Raw genomic sequence first — 17418 nt, 5'->3', positions numbered from 1 at the left:
TCATGATGTATGGTATCATATTTTATTTAAGCATTTTAGTTAATTTTTTAAAAGCGATTTGATGTGCATTTACTTGATAGTATGGTACTAGTACAAAAGTAAAAAAAACGGCTCTAAAGTAACGGTGTATATTGTGTCCGATATACTGTTTTTAAAATGTATTCTCACAGTCATTTTTTATTGCATTATGGGTTCACACATAAGATCAAAATCAGCAAGGGCAATACAATATTTTTAGATTGTCATATTTACTGTTTCATATAAGAAAAATAATAATGCATAGAAAAATAGAAAATCTATATCATTTTTATGATTACATTGCTCATTCAAACGTCTTTTCTTGCCTGCCCATGCCTAAACAGATTTTATCATGCAGGTGATTTAGCATGCCGCCTTCAGTGAGAAAACAATATGGAGATCTCAGATTAACATATTGTATTAAAATGATCTTTGACATGCAGTTCCACTCACTACATGGTTGCTTTATGACATTTAAGCATTACAATCAGTGCTATATATTAACTAAGTTGTTGAACCGTTTCATTCACTGTTTTTTTGAAAGATTATGACCAAGTTCTGAGCTCTCACTCTTTTCAACCTCAGATGGAAGCACTTCTGGTGAGGGATTTTGGTAATTTGTGTGTTGCGCATTACTGGTCCTTGAGGCATCTTCTGGTTTCGCTTGCTGTTCAGAACCAGCACCAGAACATGGATTTTCTTTTCCAAAGTGAAAGCGTTTGCCTGGGTTGAAGGACTTGCTGGGAGACTGCGATTTCTCATGGCTCCCATGTGTAGCTGCTGGCGCAACCGCTGCAGCTGCTTCCTTTTTTAATTCTTGGGACTTAAGGAACTTCAGAAAACCTGGAAGTTTGGCCTCACCACTTGTGGGAGAAGGGGTAGAGGTGAATTTACCCTGAAGTGGGATTATCTGTTTGAGTTTCATTACGTTATTGTTGCCTAAAAGAGAGCTGGGTCTCTTGAGTTTATCTCCTCCGGAGCTGAACTTGGCCCCATGGCTTTTTTCATGGTGATGGTCCTCACCCCCACTGAGATCAGACTTGTCTTGCTCACCGTCTTGTCGTGCCAATTCCTCTGACAATTTTTGATGTTCCTCTTCTTCTTCAGTCTTCCTCCGTTGCTGCTGTTGGTGCTGCTGAGCAAGGCGTTCGTGTTTCTGACGCACAAACAACACATTGTCATAAAACAATCACCAAGACCTTTTAACTCACCAAACCAAGAACTTAGATTTATCCGCCATAACATGATAATTAATTAAAAAAAGTATATCTGTAGCTACATTAAAAATCTTTGGTTATTGTTAGTTTATGCTCATCATGTGCTGTGCTACCTTGAGAGCTTCTCTCCGCTGGTATTCAAGTTTGGCCATCTCATCTGCCACCCAATTTGGAATATCAGGAATTGCAATGTGAATTACATATTTGAGCAGAATGGCAAAGTGCTGAAAACCATATAAGAAAGAGTTACAATCAATTTACTACACTTAATACTCTTATTACATTTATCAGAACTGGCAGTAAAAACATTTACAACGCTACCAAAGAGATCTATTTCAAATAAATGCTGTTCTTTTTAACTTTCCTGAAAAATATATCACAGTTTTCAGACAAATATTTAGCGGCTCAACTGTTTTTAACATTGATAATAAGAAACGCTTTTGAGCAGTACATTTGAAATCAAAAATGATTTCTGAAGGATCATGTAACACTGAAGACTGAAGTAATGATGCTAAAAAATCAGTTGTGCCATCACAGGAATAAATTACATTTCAAAATATATTAAAACAGAAATTATAATTTTACACATTCTTATGGTTTTACTGTATTTTTATCAAATAAATGCAACTTAGGTCATCAAATTCTTTCAAAATGCTTTTCTCAAAAAATAAATAAATCTTACTGACCCCCCAAAAATTTGTTTTGCAATCAGTTTTTTTTTGCTATTTAAAATATATTACTTGTCCCTTACCTCTAATACTACAACAGAGACGATGGCCGTCTCAGGGCTCATCCAGGGGAAGAGTCGTTGCAGCTGTCCACACTGACCAATAAGGTAACAGTTCACAATTATAGCAATCAGACCCATTGCCTCCATTGCGGTCTGTTCAAATTTTAATAACAAACAAGAACACAAACAAGTTCATCAAAAAAGAAATACAATCTGCTATGAATTATTTATCAAGCAATTCATCTGAATAGATCTCCTGACCTGCCATTGTCCAATGTTTTCAACTCTTTGCCCAAAGGGTCTCTGGAGGCCTGTGCAAAGTTTTAAGGCATCACTGCGGATTTCTACAATGTTGTTTATGAGTGCACACATGGCTGCCAGAGGAAACGCAGAAGAAAAGAGCACGACATAGCCAAACTGTATAAACATCTCTTGGTAATCTTGGAGAGTATCCTGCAAGTCAAAAGAAAATTGTCTTGTTTTTTAAATCAATTTGAGTAAAATTGGGTTCAGAAAGTTGCACATAAGTGTCAATGTATAAACTTGTATTAATAACAATAGCATCAGCTGAGTGATGATCAATGTGGTCGGGCACAGACCTCATAAATTAGCATGCAACTTTCAATTTCCGGTTGGGTCAAAATAGTCGGTTTATTCTCCTCTGGAGGGTCCATCCAGGACATTTTCTTTTCCGGACTGTTGTTGTCCCGAGCAGATTTTGTCTTTCTTCTCTGGGGTCCTAAGGGTTTACTCACAGAATCGTCTATTTCTCTGTCATCGTCATCATCATCATCATCACGTATATCAAATATTAAGGATGAATCCATTCCTTCCTCCACAAGGGTAGGACTGTCATCGTCCTGTAAGCTGGCCTGTGTTGGTGCTTCCACAACCTTCTCTTTGTATTCCACCTTCTCGGTGAAGCTGACCTTTCTTTGCTTCAGACAAGCATCATCATCCCCCTCCTCTGTTTTGGGAACTCTGTAGCTGCCGATTAAACTCCTCCTCTCTCTCTTCTCTGATTGCTCTGGAGGTGTGTCAATCTTATTCATGTCCAGACTGGCTTGGCAAGTCAATCGTATCCTTTTCACTATCAAATGACTATAGTTCAGGAGCATGGTTTGAATCAAGTCCCATAACGTCCTCAGAGCACCTAATTTATGGTGCTCATAGAGATATGGCTGTAACACTTCTTTGATATTTTGTAGAATTTGGCGGAAGATCAATAATGTAGCCAGCATCTGTAAATTTAAGACAGTCATTTTTTTGTGTGGGGTGCAGAATGATTTATTCATGACACATTGTTGCTTTAATATTATTCTGTCATCTATGTTACCTCTTTTAACCGGTCCATGTCTTTGAGATAAAATCCGATGTAGAAAAGGCTGAGGTAAGAATTTATGAACTGAAACTTTAAAATGCAGAACATTAAATTTAACCATTATAGACACACTTCATACATTTATAAAATACAGTTTTTACAATATTCGGATGCAAAAATAAATGGATAAATATATGAAATAAAGAGTTAAACTTACAAAAACAGTCTTGAGGATGAGATTATTGTCATAAGTGCTTTGAAGTCTGTAATTCTCTGTTAAAATAAAATTAATAAACAGGCGTCACTGAAGAAAAAAAACAATAATGATCAAATAAGCAGTAAAATAACAAAGAATGCAAGTTTGCTGCTAATTTAAGGACCCAATATCCATATTGTAAAATCAAAGTATGCAATTAATTTTCTAAATTCTTTTATGTTTTTAGCTGATATAAGTCTTACCCATATCATTGAGCCAGAGAGCTATTTTCTTGTACACTTCATCACATACAGTAACAGTTATAGCCAGAAGAATTTTTGGAATGAATCTACATATGCTTGGCAACTCTTTTGTTTCCATGACAAATTCCTGTAAAAGACATGAAATATCTAGGAACAATTGCATACTCAATATATTTGAAACTAAGTTGCAAGAAGTTATTTGAAATAACCCGTTGTAGTAAGTTTTGTAACAAAGTTGAGAGTCCTTACTTGAAGTTCCAGGCAGATAAACATGGCCAAGCAGACGAAGCAGAGGCAGAGGATGCAGATGGGAAAGCTGACCAACCAGCGGAACATTCTCCTCTTCCAGGGTGGGTAGAAAAACTCCTCACAGCCTGTCACTGGACTGCAACGCTTAATTCCCTGATATACATGTTGCAAAAGGAGTCAAAAATTACCGTTCAGTCCAGGGATTGGTTTAAACTCTGGTGGGAAACCAGTTTATAATGATCAAATTCTAAACTACTGTCCTGAAAAACACTGTTTACACAAAAATTAAGCAATAGTAAACGGTTTTCAACATTGATAATAATAAGAAATGTTTCTGGAGCACCAAATCAGCATACACTATATTGCCAAAAGTTATTGGACGCCTGTCTTTACATGCACATGAACTTTAATGACATCCCATTCTTAATCCTTTGGGTTTAATATGGAGTTGGCCCACCCTTTGCAGCTATAACAGCTTCAACTCTTCTGGGAAGGCTTTCCACAAGATTTAGGAGTGTGTTTATGGGAATTTTTTACCATTCTTCTAGAAGCGCATTTGTGAGGTCAGGCACTGATGATGGACGAGAAGGCCTGGCTCTCAGTCGCCACTCTAATTCATCCCAAAGGTGTTCTATCGGGTTGAGGTCAGGACTCTGCACAGGTCAACTCCAGTCAAGTTCCTCCACACCAAACACCGCTCATCCATGTCTTTATGGACCTAGCTTTGTGCACTGGTGCGCAGTCATGTTGGAACGGGAAGGGGCCATCCCCAAACTTTTCCTATCAAGTTGGGAGCATGAAATTGTCCAAAATGTCTTGGTATGCTGAAGCATTAAGAGTTCCTTTCACTGGAACTAAGGGGCCAAGCCCAACATAATCCCCCCTCCACCAAACTTAAACTCGATACAATGCAGTCAGGCAAGTATCGTTCTCCTGGCAACCGCCAAACCAAGACTTGTCTGTCGGATTGCCAGACAGAGAAGCGTGATTCGTCCAGAGAACACGTCTCCACTGCTCTAGAGTCCAGAGGCGGCGTGCTTTACACCACTGCATCCGACGCTTTGCATTGCACTTGATAATGTAAGGTTTGAATCCAGCTGCTCAGCCGTGGAAACCCATTCCATGAAGCTCTCTATGCCCTGTTCTTGAGTTAGTCTGATGGCCACACAAAGTTTGGAGATCTGTAGCTATTGACTCTCCAGAAAGTTGGTGACTTCTGCGCACTGTGCGCCTCAGCATGGGCTGACCCGGCTCTGTGATTTTACGTGGCCTACCACTTTGTGGCTGAGTTGCTGTTGTTCCCAATTGCTTCCACTTTATTATAATACCACTAACAGACAGTGGAATATTTAGTAGTGAGTAGTGAGGGCTTATTGCACAGGTGGCAACCTATCACAGTACCATGCTTGAATTCACTGACCTCCTGAGAGAAACCCATTCTTTCAACAGTTTGTAGAAGCAGTCTGCATGCAAGGTGCTTGATTTTATAAACCTGTGGCCTTGGAAGTGATAGGAACACCTGAATTCAATTATTTGGAGGGGTGTCCCAATACTTTTGGCAATATAGTGTATGCGAGTAAAAATTATCTTTGGGCAGAGATGACCATCAATGACTTTCACCTGCTGTTATCATACATTTTGTGTCTAATAATATAAGGTCATGTAAAAATGATGTCAGCATACCCGAAACTGTGGACGTGGTTCCTCTAGTGACTCCGTGGGGGTGTCCAGCGTCCCCCACTTGTATGCCAGTTCTGATTCCCGCCGCTTCCATCTCTCCAGAAAGAGTGTTGCCCACACCACATTGAAAAGGGCGAATACTACACAGCAGATATCCTGACTTGTCTGCATATGAAAAAAGGTTGGTTATAAAAAACAAGCCTCATTACCAAATGAAAAACTCTTGTATACTTTTTATACTTTCATTCTAAAAGTGTAGAACTCCGATATTAAGGAAAATAACCTGCCTGATCCGACTCAGCAAAGATCCAGAGCAGAAAGCCAATCACTGCTGGATACAGCATTGAGTTGGTGTAAAAGCCCAACCATGCAAAGTACATGCCGATCTTCACACCAAAATAATCACACACATCATCTGTCAGGAACAGGACAACCAAACGTTCAGAATTTGAATAAGCCATTTTACTATGTACAATTAGAATGAAAATCGGTCACATTTGCATAGTATGAAAATATAATAGATCTACTTATTTTGTTACCCTCGGGATAAAAGGCATTGTTGATTTTATTTTTCCCCAAAACATGGTAAAGGCCGACAGACATTGATACAGGGGTAAAATACAAAATGCCTAAACTATCATTATATCTCTGCAATGAATCACATGTGGGCTCCTTCTTAGAGATCTAATTACACATAAGACATGTAGTGACTGGTAGTTTCTATTCAGAATTCATACTGTAGCACTTCATATTTGCTTAGAGCAAATCAGTCAGCACTGAAGAAAGTAGCTAGATACACATGAGTTTGTTTGCTAAAGGAAGAGCCAAGGCCTGGAGGAATCTCATTACACAAACACTGAAAAGCACTAGCCATCTCAGAACAACTAAAAGTTTGTCACCTCTTGTGCGTGTTGGTGAAAATATAGAGTTGTGAGATCTCACCTAGAGGTTGCCTCTCACAGACTGCCTGAACCCAGGATGTCATCAACTGGTTCAGGATTCTCTCCTCATGAAGGGGAAACATTTGAAGGATCACTCCCCTGGCTATAAGCTCTGGTACTGGCAAGGACACACAACATTTTGATCAGATTTGTGAAAAAAACATGCATTTTTAAACTAAAAACAAAACATTTTAGAAGTAAAGAATTGTTAAAATATCTACTGATTGGTTGACCCGCCAGGAAGTGAATATTATGAAGGGCATCGCCATGTTTGGCCCGCAGATTATCCAACCAATATTTGATAATACTCTGACGTTCCTAAAAAAATGAGTGTGATGGTAAAAACTTTATGACATCAGACATTTCATGAATTCAAATGAAAAGATTGTGAAAGACAGGAAATGAGAGATTAAAGGCGGACCTGTGATGTGAAGAAACACAGCTCACTCTCAATGTTTTCATAGATGTCATCCTCCTCACATGAAAACCTGCGAGTTCCGCCTCCATAGCGTGGCTTCACTGCCTTTTGCATCCCCATCTGTTCAGCTCCACGCAACAAGCTTCAGACAAAAAAAAACAATGATGATTCTGCTGCTGTATTTATTTAGGACCGAGTGACCATCTGTCAAACGTTTCAGACTTTATACTGTATATGGAAAAATACAATACAATAACTGTTGTGAGATACTTCTAGAGTCAAGAAGGTCGTTCTTACTTCTCAAAGGTTGAGGCAATGAAGAATGCATAGGTGTGAGTGTATTTATGCTGTCGGATCTGAATTCTGATTTGTGGAATTCCCAACCGGATTTGGTTCAGTAACCATAACAGCGTATGGTCATCTGTGTTGTCTGTGGAAATGATGAGAACATGCTGAAATATGTTTATCAGTAGATCTAATAAAAATTATATTAAATTCCCTCTTTATTTTTTTTATACAATGTAAAATAGATGTTATGCAAAATGCATATTTTAAGGTAGCAAATATTATATACTATTTATGATGTAAAGCTGGGAAAACACATCTAAATTATTCAAAAACTGCAAAAAAGAAATAACCTCAGCACCTGGGAATGTCATAAGAATATCACAGTTTTCAGCGGGTGCCATTGTGATGGTAGATTTATGCCCCATGAGGTACTGCCTGGCATGAAAGAGACGACCTCTGAGCAATTTCTCTGTTTGCAAGAGGAAAGTTATTATTGTATATATACTTATATAAACAGTATATAGGCTATATATATATGTAGGTCAAAACACATTACTGGTCTCAGCTTGTTAGTTCAATGTTACCAACAAGCCGAGACCAATATCATTTATTGACCCAAAAAGATGAACCCAAAAATAAACTGCATCATTAAAATTACTTAGTAAGTAGAAAAATATGACCACTGAAACGTCCGCACTCAGCATCACAAACCACTTCAACTTTACATTTGAGCTATCAACCTATTGAGGTCAAACCAAACTGACATTTCTACCGAATCGTTGTCTACATTCACAAAAAACAAGCCTCACTTTACACTTACACAAATCCTTAAAGCTCAACATTATGCTCAGAAATATGGTTAAATGAGAGATTGCTGGCAGTATGCTGTTGTATGGAAACTGCTACTTTCAATCGGATAAGAGGATTATTGCTAATCTGCCAAACTGAATCTAGTTGTTCTTTTATTGACCATAGCAGCCAATACATTAAACGCAGCTTTCATCATGTGGAAGCAGTCTGGAGGAAACAGAGTCCTTGTGTGACAGATGTCATCAGTTTTGTGACCACACAGTGTCACAAACTGTGCTCTTTTCAAGTGGCAGTTACATGAAGTGTGAAGAAAATGAAGCTGAGGTTTTAACATTAAGCCCATTCGCTTTGGCAGCTGTAACAATGTGATTGTAAATTAAGTTTCATGCCTGAGTCTGTTGAAGATGACAAAAAAACATACTATGGTGCCATTCTGTAATGAAAAAATATATATCTTAGAATTGAATGAATTAGTGTGACATTATGAATATGCATTTCACTTGCTATAGCTCTAGTAGTTTTTAAAGCAGTTATCGATTTAAGTGACTGCATTCAAACACAATGAACGTCAAGGGAGTATTTTGTCGAGCAGGATCAATGGACATATGGTGGAGAATGATTTTGCCTCAATTATAGGGGGTCATTAAAGTACAAATGTTTTGATGACATAATGGTAACAATTTGAAAGAGCACAATTACAATCAATGTAGGAAATATTTATGTGTATCAGGGGCTTATGTGCCAACCACATACAGGTGAAGCGCCCATATTTAACACAGACAATGTCAACAGTCGATAACGAACAGGCAAATGATGTTTACTGGACAAACATCAGCCCTTCAGATATCAACCTTTAGTTTTGTATCCTGCCCCAATAGATATCAATCTTGTCATACACTAGAAAGACAACACAGCGAAAGCATATTTTTGGTTTGAACTCACCTAGGACAGCTGGATAGCAACATGCAAGTGTCTGCGTGGCGGGTATCGGAGTGTAACTCACCTAAAACCGCCGAGGACATCGCGTGAGATGTTCGCCTTGCTCTGCTTTATGAATACGTCAGCTGTGCTGATGCCGTCGTCGGCGCTGGTGCTGAAACTGCTTGGCCGGATCCTGCGAGGCTTCCCCAGCGGCGAGAGCCTTTTTCCTGGTGCAAACAGGTGCAGAAAGTCCATTGACCGCTGAATAAATCGTCAATCATATGTTGACATTGATTATCCATGGCGCTGTCAACACTCATCTGAATTCCTCATCATTTGACTAGAGCGGTTTCAGCTACCATTTATTCGTACCCTGGCAGCGTAGCTCTATTATTTCGCTGTTTTTCTCTGTTTTGTTCCCCAGTAACTTGTCAGTAAGTTGGTGTATGCGCCATCTGTCTCATCTTGACTGGAAAATTACGCAACGTGAGGTGCATAATTTATAGATGTACAGAAACGAACCAATCAGAGTGACTGCGCAAAGCATTCGCGGACAAAGATGTGGAACTTCAGCACAGGTATGACAAAGACTGGAATTCATAGCGATCATATAAACACTGAACATATATTAAGGGGTTTGTGATTGAGCTATATTTCAGACAATGTCGAGCACTTCTTTAAGAGTTATTCCATAAAAGTGAATGTTTTATGTCCCATACGAACTTGTTTATTGACAAACAATAAAAATTTGACATTTTTACCATGTGCTATTATAGGAATTTCTTCCCAACGCAAAAAAACAGTAAGTCCAAAAAAGTAGCATTTTATATTTATTTCTTTTTATTCTTCAAGATGCCTCTTTACCCCATGTGTTACCGAATTCCCCTTGTACTAGAAAATGTTCACATTTTAAAGGGAAAAAAAATTCACTAGGCCTACATCTTATTAGATTGATATGACATTTACGTTGTTGCCATCCCAGTTACCACTATAACCCCGTTTGTTAAAGTGTATTGCATAATTAAAAAAAGAAAAAGAAGAAAATTGAAACAACAGCAAGGACAAATGTCACTTTATCTCATATTTTGCTACTTTTGTCAGTAGGGGGCGATCTTAAATCGTCTGTTTCTGTTACCATGATTTTGGTCACTAAACTACTGATTATTAAAAATCGTGATATTTGTAGAGATAAAAGCATTAGAATATCCGTCAAGTGACAAGGTAGTGTCATGAAATGAGCACAGTGCCAGTAATGCCCAAATAAACTATACAACTGTCACCCTGCTACTTTTGTAAAGCCACAGTTATATAAAAACATATTAACATTTTAAAATTAAGATAATTGAGATGACAATAGAATGTTTAAACTCTTTAAGAAATTTAGGAGGTGGACAATTCATGAAATTAATTTCAAACTGTCACTGTCAGAAGTCAGAACATACTCTAAATGCTATTATAATTGGTTTATGCATGGCTATTCAGCTTGACAAGTGTATGTAGGTCTATAATTTTAATAATTACGGTATGTTTTGATACTTTGTTGTTACCCCTAATATAGAAGCAGAATTCAGGTTGAATTCAGGGAAAAAGTGTCCAAATCAACCTAAATTCACCCATATTTAACATATATAAATGAATGACAAGATTTAAGGCTGCACTGATATCTTAGACAAACACACAAATGTTATTTTTTACTTTTTCCATTAACATTTTGTATGTCTCTATCATTTTTATACCTGTATCATATCAGTATGAAGCATATTGAGTGAGTTTGGCAGATCCATATAAAAGTATCAGTCATTTTAATGGTTGATCATTTGAATGAAAGGGTTTGTAAAAAAAAAAAAAAAACGAATTAACCCCTTATCTATCACCGTCCCGCTGGCGAGACACCTGGCACTCTTTTTTTATTGCCTTTTTTTCGTATCATATATTTCATATTTCATATATCATTCGAAAGCTTACAAACTAAAAATTCATCCTGTGAAAACCGTTTTGAAATTGGAAGTTGCATTACCATGGGAATGGTACTTTAAATTCTTCTAGCACGCTCCTCCCCTAGTGGGCGGTGTCATGTTTCATATTACAACATTTATTTTAACTACCTTATAATCAAAATCTTTTCTAATCTTGACAAAACACATATCGTCGGAAAGGTCTGAGTCTTAAGGTTCCATATTTGGTGACCGTTTTGTGATGGAAGTGACATTTGGTCAGAAAATTACAGGAAAATGCATCAAAAAAACAATCAAAGGAATTTCAATGACACCCGGTGGCTATTTTTGTTATTGCGCCTAAACAAAATCTCATGGGAACAATTTTTGTGATATCAACTTCAAATTTGGAACACAACTTGGTTAGACATATGGCTTTGATTTTATAGTAATTTTAAATTAAAACATTTTTGTAAAATAAATATTTTATATAATATAATATATTTTATATATTTTTTTATTTACAGTCAATTTAAACTTCCATAACTTTTTCATACTTTGATATTTTGAATTGCCAAAAATTAGCAAAAATCTGCTGAGTGTCTGCTTTAAAACAAGACCAAACTTAGGTCTATATTCCAAATAATTCTTGAATTATAGCCCTTTAAGTTGGGATAGTGCATTTTCATATGTATTCTCAAAAAGGGGGGTGACAGTTAAGAGGTCTGATTTTAAATAGCACTTGCTGTTTTCACCATTTTGAAAAATTGCATAATCTGTAGCCTCAAGAGACCATGTGTAGAGGTCAACAAGAGAAATGTTTTGGTCTTTAATGTCTTTACCAGAATGGTAGGCACAGAAGGGCCAAGCAAATAGGAAATGCAATTAGTGCTTTGGGGGAACAAAGTATGTGAGTTTATAGAGACAAAAGGTGATGAGTTCTGTGACCTAGGTAGGAAGGAGGTAATAATAATAAGCATCTATTCGTTTCCCATGGTGGAGGGTGGAGAAGGGATATTTACCCCGAGACGTGGAACACCATGATTATTTTCAAAAGAAAAACTTAATAGGTCAATAGTAGTGCTACAAAGGGGCATGCTGGAAATAGAAAGGCCCAGGTGAACCTAATCTGGCCTTTTTCATAACTACCCAGGGTAAGTGACATCAGCTAGAGTTCAGAGACATGGCACTTAACATTCCACACCCACAAACAATATTGTATTGTCTTCTGTAGATGTCTCTGTGTCTTTACAAAGACCTTTCAAAATAGTTGCTGTCAAGGTCCAAGACATCCGAGCCACCAAAAACCTGTCTACACTCTTTGAGAACAGGAGATCTTACTGTCTTAAGTGGAAAATCACTAATGTCAAACAAAGGATATCCTTTAAGCTGGGTAGCAGGCTCCTTCTCTGACGCCTCTATATATTAATTGGCGCCCTGTTCTTTTTGTTTTTGTTTGATCCACCTTTTTGGCACTTCAACAAGCATCCTGTCACTTGGTGACAGGATGCTTGTTGACATGGGAAATTATTTTAATTGTTTTACATCATGTTCACATGGTGAAAGTTGCCAGTACCTTACTCTGCATTTTAGATCATTTTCTTTCTTCAATCACAATACTCACTTGCTGCATATTTAATTTTGATCATAAGGTTAATTATTTCGCAACATATTTATCGTCAGAATGCATTAATGCGATCCCTCTACTGAGTTGAACTTTCCTGCACGTTGGTTGAGTGATGACTCGGTATGACACTTAAATGGATTTGCTTTGGTTGGAGAGAGGCTCTGTTTTAAATAGTGCTTCCCATTGACGCAAAACAATGACAATAGCCTGATGGTTAGCCAGAGCTATTTTAGGCTTAATGTGAAGTGGACCTATTGAAAATTCATTGATAGTTCTTCTTGTACGTATGTCCATTTTACCGCATTGGTGTCACACCTGGGGACTGGAGACATTTCTGTAAACACATTTGTTCATTTTGTTTCCAGCTTGTTTGGTTGCTGAAAAAAATGCAAAAACATTTTAGGCATTATCAGGTTTAGCAATTATGAGCAGGGCATACACACTTACAGTATATTGCAATTTAATATGGTTAACTGCAACATATTAATTGGACATCCAAGGCATATTTACCCCTTTTTATATGCAGATAATGCTTTACTAGTGTGGCTTGCATTCTCTATTCATTATTTGAGCAATTATTTAACATATTAAAATAAAAATAAAAAAGAATAAAATATGAATAAAACATGTTGACATGATTTTTTGGTTTATTTACTTTATTCCATGTAGCAAGACACATTTCTTTTAGAAAAAAAACATTATGAAAGACAATTATGGTGATATGCAAATTTTATATACAAGATATAGGCCTATATTTATATAAGATATATACAAGTATAAATGCACAAACGACATTAACAGCTTCATCCCACAAAAAATAATTAATATTCATGTTAATAATTAGCATTCACACTACAGACTTGCAGCGTCAGTACATTTAGGTTTTCTATTTTCATACAGTTAATAAATCAGTCTGTATATAGACACTTCAGGCTTAGCCTGCTTTTGCCAGGACTTTGTTCTCTCCCTCAATTTGGGAGTGAATAACGATGCAGCTCCTTCAGATGGAGATTGATTTGGGCTGTAAATTAAACACAAAAGGTTATGCATTATGCAAGAGAACACTATGAGTAAATAAAAAGAGAATCTATTAGTTTAAAAAAGTGCAGGCTCATACCACTTCTGCTTGATTTACCTTGGCTTAATGCTTGACTGTCACTTCCACCGGCTGGTTTTCCCATCCCTACTCCACTTGTTCCTGCACTGCTGAATGCTGTTCCACTTTGTCCAATATTACCAGTTGCAGCAGGAATTGATCCAGCACTGCCATATCCAGTCAACCCCGGTCCTACTCCACCCAAACTACTAGTCCCTGTCTGGGCTAGACCTGTTCTACTTGATCCTGGCCCACCTAATCCTGTGCTGCCCAGTCCACTTGAAAGGGTCCCTGTCCCCCCTGAAGCTGTACTTAATGATCCTGTCGCACCTGTTCCTGTGCTGCCCCATTTTGTGCTTGATCCTGCACCATTAAGACTGGGAAATACTGGCCCGGCGGAGCCTGTTCCTGGCCATGGCATGTTTGGTTTGCTTAGTCCTGTTGAACTCAGACCAGTTCCGCCAGCATATGGCATGTTTGGCGAACCGAAGGGATTTGGCATGAATGGGCTAGATCGCATTGGTGGCTAAAAAAGAAAGTATAGAGAAAAGTTTTTTTCAGTAAACAACTAAAGTTCGTTATAAATATACATTATTTTCTAACTGCAAAAATAAGAGTTTTATAATATTACAATAAAATACAATGAAAACTTAGTTTAAATATAAGTTGAAAGACCATATTAACCTCACCTTACAGCTGGCAAGTGAGGTATTGAGAGTCTCAATGGTTTTTGAGAGCATTTTAATTTCTTTTTCTTTCACAGAAAGAAGGCTTTCTTTCAGGTCGTTATCTCCTTTTAGTTTTCTATTCTCCAGCAGAAGTTTTTCACTGTCTTGGTCATTCTTGAGCTGAAATTGCTCAAGATTCTTGCGATTCTCACGAATCATGGCACTGCGATTCTGATTGCACCAACCAGAGTCCTCTTTCAGGCGTATGTTCTCTATCACATATTTGGCATTTTCTCCATTAATTTGTGTGAACCGGTTCCCCACTATGTCCAGATATGACTGAAGCTTGTTCTCAACTTCTCTTGAAAGACTGCTACAGTTTTCCCTAATGTCTTCAAGCTGATTTCTTTGTTTATCGCACGTTAGCTGGAAAGAAATGTGTTTTGAGAAGAGGTCATCGATCCTTTTGAGGAATTCTTTGGTGACGTTGGGGATTCCTCGTAAAGACTCGACAAAATCCTCTTTGCACTTCTTTTGATACAAGTTGAGCTCTTCCTGAAGGAAAGCCTTGTCTCGCCTCAGTCCAATTGCTTCTAAGTGATACCCATCCTTGTCTTTGTTGGATTTGTCTAACTCAGTTCTCATAATGGCCATCGTCTGAGTAAAGTTCGCTTTGACCAGCTTTAGCATTTCCTCTGACTGCAGGAGCATACTTTGCAAACGTCTGTTGTTATCTGGAAAAGCAAATTGTCGCATCAGTTGATCTATATGTTTATTGAACCGAAGATTTCTACATTTACTGACCGAAAATACATGAATTCAGTGTGTTAAATAAACAAAAACCCTGAATTTTTGTACTGATCTACCATGTAAAAGTAAAGTAAATATTCAACCATCTCACCATTTGGATCTGGACAGAACGTAGGAGGGCATGAGCGAGGTGTGGCCATTCTTCTTTCCATCTCACATCGAGACTGTAAAAACAAAGCAAAAAGAAAAACTGTTTAATGAGGTTGAAGTGAGGCGTTTTAATGCTCTAAATATCTGTCTGCTTTAAAACTCATGTATACAAGTATAAAGGTTTACCATTAACATTCTGCTAAAGTTTCCCAAAATGTTCATATAACCAAGGAAAAACATCCTAAAACATTAAACATTAAAATTGGAAATTACTGTTTTATAGCGTTAAGAAAACATTCTTAGAACCACACACATCATATCAAATGCATCTACCTTCTCACTAGGGCATTCTCTTTTGGATGAAACATCTGCAACCAATAAATGAGTTGAATACTTTTTAGCTCAAATCTCACCATTGTTGTTTGCATGACCTTTATTGTCGAAGATGAGGTGTTTGCCAGTCTGCGCAATTCAGACAGAGCTTTGTCGTTGGTCATCTTCGCAGTGAGAGTGACATTCAGAACTTTGGTGAGGTTCTTTTCCTTCCCACGGAGAATGAAGTTTTCCATCGTGAGCTTGCTGACACTTTGGTCCAACTCTTGCAGTCTTTTCTCCTCCACCGTATGCTCAGGTTGTCCGTACACCAGAAAGAGCACCAGACTGGCAATGATCAAAGACTGGATGAGTGAGGAGAAAAAGAAGACAATCTTCATGTAGTAACCACAGCTCTTGCCTTTGGACTTGTGCATCTTCTTGGCAGCCAAGCCAAAGTTGGTCTGTGAATAACCACTTTTGTACATCACTGCTCAAATGTGGCCTAATCAATGAAGCCCCAGGTTCATTCACTATGCAAAATTGTTCTCCTAAAACATCAAAGGCAAAATAAGAAGTGAAATATATTAACGCTGCCAGCTTATATTGTTTTCCTGCACCTCCCATTGCATGACGCATCCTTGGTCCACCCTATGGTTATGATTCCGGAGGTTAGAACAACATCACGCACTGCTGAAGGGCTGGCCTGGACCTAAACTGTACATTGTTCTAATATGCACGTCCTGCCAAAACAGATCCTTTTGTTTGACAGCATGCTGGCACTTGAGAAAGCACATGGTTTGACTACGTGCTGTTTTGAACAGTCATTCAGAGATTATTTTAGATCTAGGTTAATGTTTACAACATTATGGAGTGTTGTTTTAATTCGAGAAATAATTCTCAAATTATTATGTAAAAGATGCTCTAAAGTACTCAAGAATTATACAGTGCATTCCTACATGCTGTCTAAAATTCTTCCTGACGCATGAGGATGTGGTTTGTATATTGTGCCTTGCTAAAACATTACCTTTGACCAAAGCTTTTCAGTCAATGGCCAATTTTAAATTAAACATAATGTGATTGGAGTTACTCGGTATAACTTTGTGCTTTTATATATTATTCTAGTTGTTGAGCCATCTGTTTCTAAACATTGTAGTTCTTTTTTCTGATCTCTTATATCTAAAGGGCCAGAGATTAAGAATAGTATGAAAGCATGTGGCTTTCCTGCCAGGAATTGTTGATGTGCCACCCCGATTCCAAGAGGAAACAGTAATTCATAGCTGTGTCTCAGAGTGACAAACGCAGAAGGCACTGTCTGGACACTTCTTAGGTAAACTACTGAACAAATGAAGGAAATCAGCAATAAACACAGATGCATACACATCTGCTGACATTATCAAGAATTAATCGTCCTGTTTATCTGTTTCTAAAATACGGCTGATGTTAAAATTATCATCATCTAACAAGATTCACTCACACGCTGTTGTTTCAAATGTTTCCAAATCCCATAAGCTTGCCAAAGCACACCTTTACCTTAACATTAAAACACTGCACGGACAAGACTTTACATTACAAAATTAGAAATTAACTAAGCATAATTTAAAAGTAATGAAGTGTGATTCAGGTTGATCTTTTTTGGGATCTTTTGGGATGACACAGCACCCTTTAATATCTAGATCACATCAGGAATTATTGGTGATAAATGGTTTGACAGTTAGTTACCTAAACTAAACTACCATTGAGATTGGCTTTAATTCTCCCTAATTCCTTTTGATGATCAAAAAAACAACGTTTTTAGCCAGAGTCAGCAATTTAGGCTACACTTTTCA

The 17418-nt window shown here is 37.6% G+C and overlaps 2 protein-coding genes across 2 annotated transcripts; both read right to left on the bottom strand.

Annotated features, from left to right (window-relative positions):
* Position 1: 1 nt before the first annotated feature.
* Positions 2-9523, bottom strand: ano8a (anoctamin 8a). The gene is made up of 17 exons (XM_079819818.1): positions 9135-9523; positions 7680-7790; positions 7331-7463; positions 7037-7175; positions 6837-6933; positions 6617-6733; positions 5962-6089; positions 5678-5839; positions 3995-4147; positions 3746-3872; positions 3504-3559; positions 3302-3376; positions 2565-3206; positions 2227-2418; positions 1987-2118; positions 1349-1459; positions 2-1174 (listed from the first exon to the last, which is right to left on the bottom strand). Exons 1-17 carry the CDS (start codon positions 9151-9153, stop codon positions 545-547), a joined length of 3024 nt encoding a protein of 1007 aa, XP_079675944.1. The 5' UTR covers positions 9154-9523; the 3' UTR covers positions 2-544.
* A 3725-nt stretch (positions 9524-13248) lies between these two features.
* Positions 13249-16168, bottom strand: plvapa (plasmalemma vesicle associated protein a). Its single transcript, XM_079820077.1, has 5 exons — positions 15691-16168; positions 15279-15351; positions 14399-15111; positions 13749-14235; positions 13249-13634 (listed from the first exon to the last, which is right to left on the bottom strand). The coding sequence occupies exons 1-5, from the start codon at positions 16075-16077 to the stop codon at positions 13582-13584; spliced, it is 1713 nt and encodes a 570-aa protein (XP_079676203.1). The 5' UTR covers positions 16078-16168; the 3' UTR covers positions 13249-13581.
* Positions 16169-17418: the final 1250 nt, after the last annotated feature.

The sequence above is a fragment of the Gobio gobio genome, assembly GCF_949357685.1.
Source record: "Gobio gobio genome assembly, chromosome: 6".
NCBI lineage: Eukaryota > Metazoa > Chordata > Actinopteri > Cypriniformes > Gobionidae > Gobio > Gobio gobio.
The sequence above is the reverse complement of the archived record's forward strand: the minus strand, read 5'-3'. Positions and strand labels throughout refer to the sequence as shown.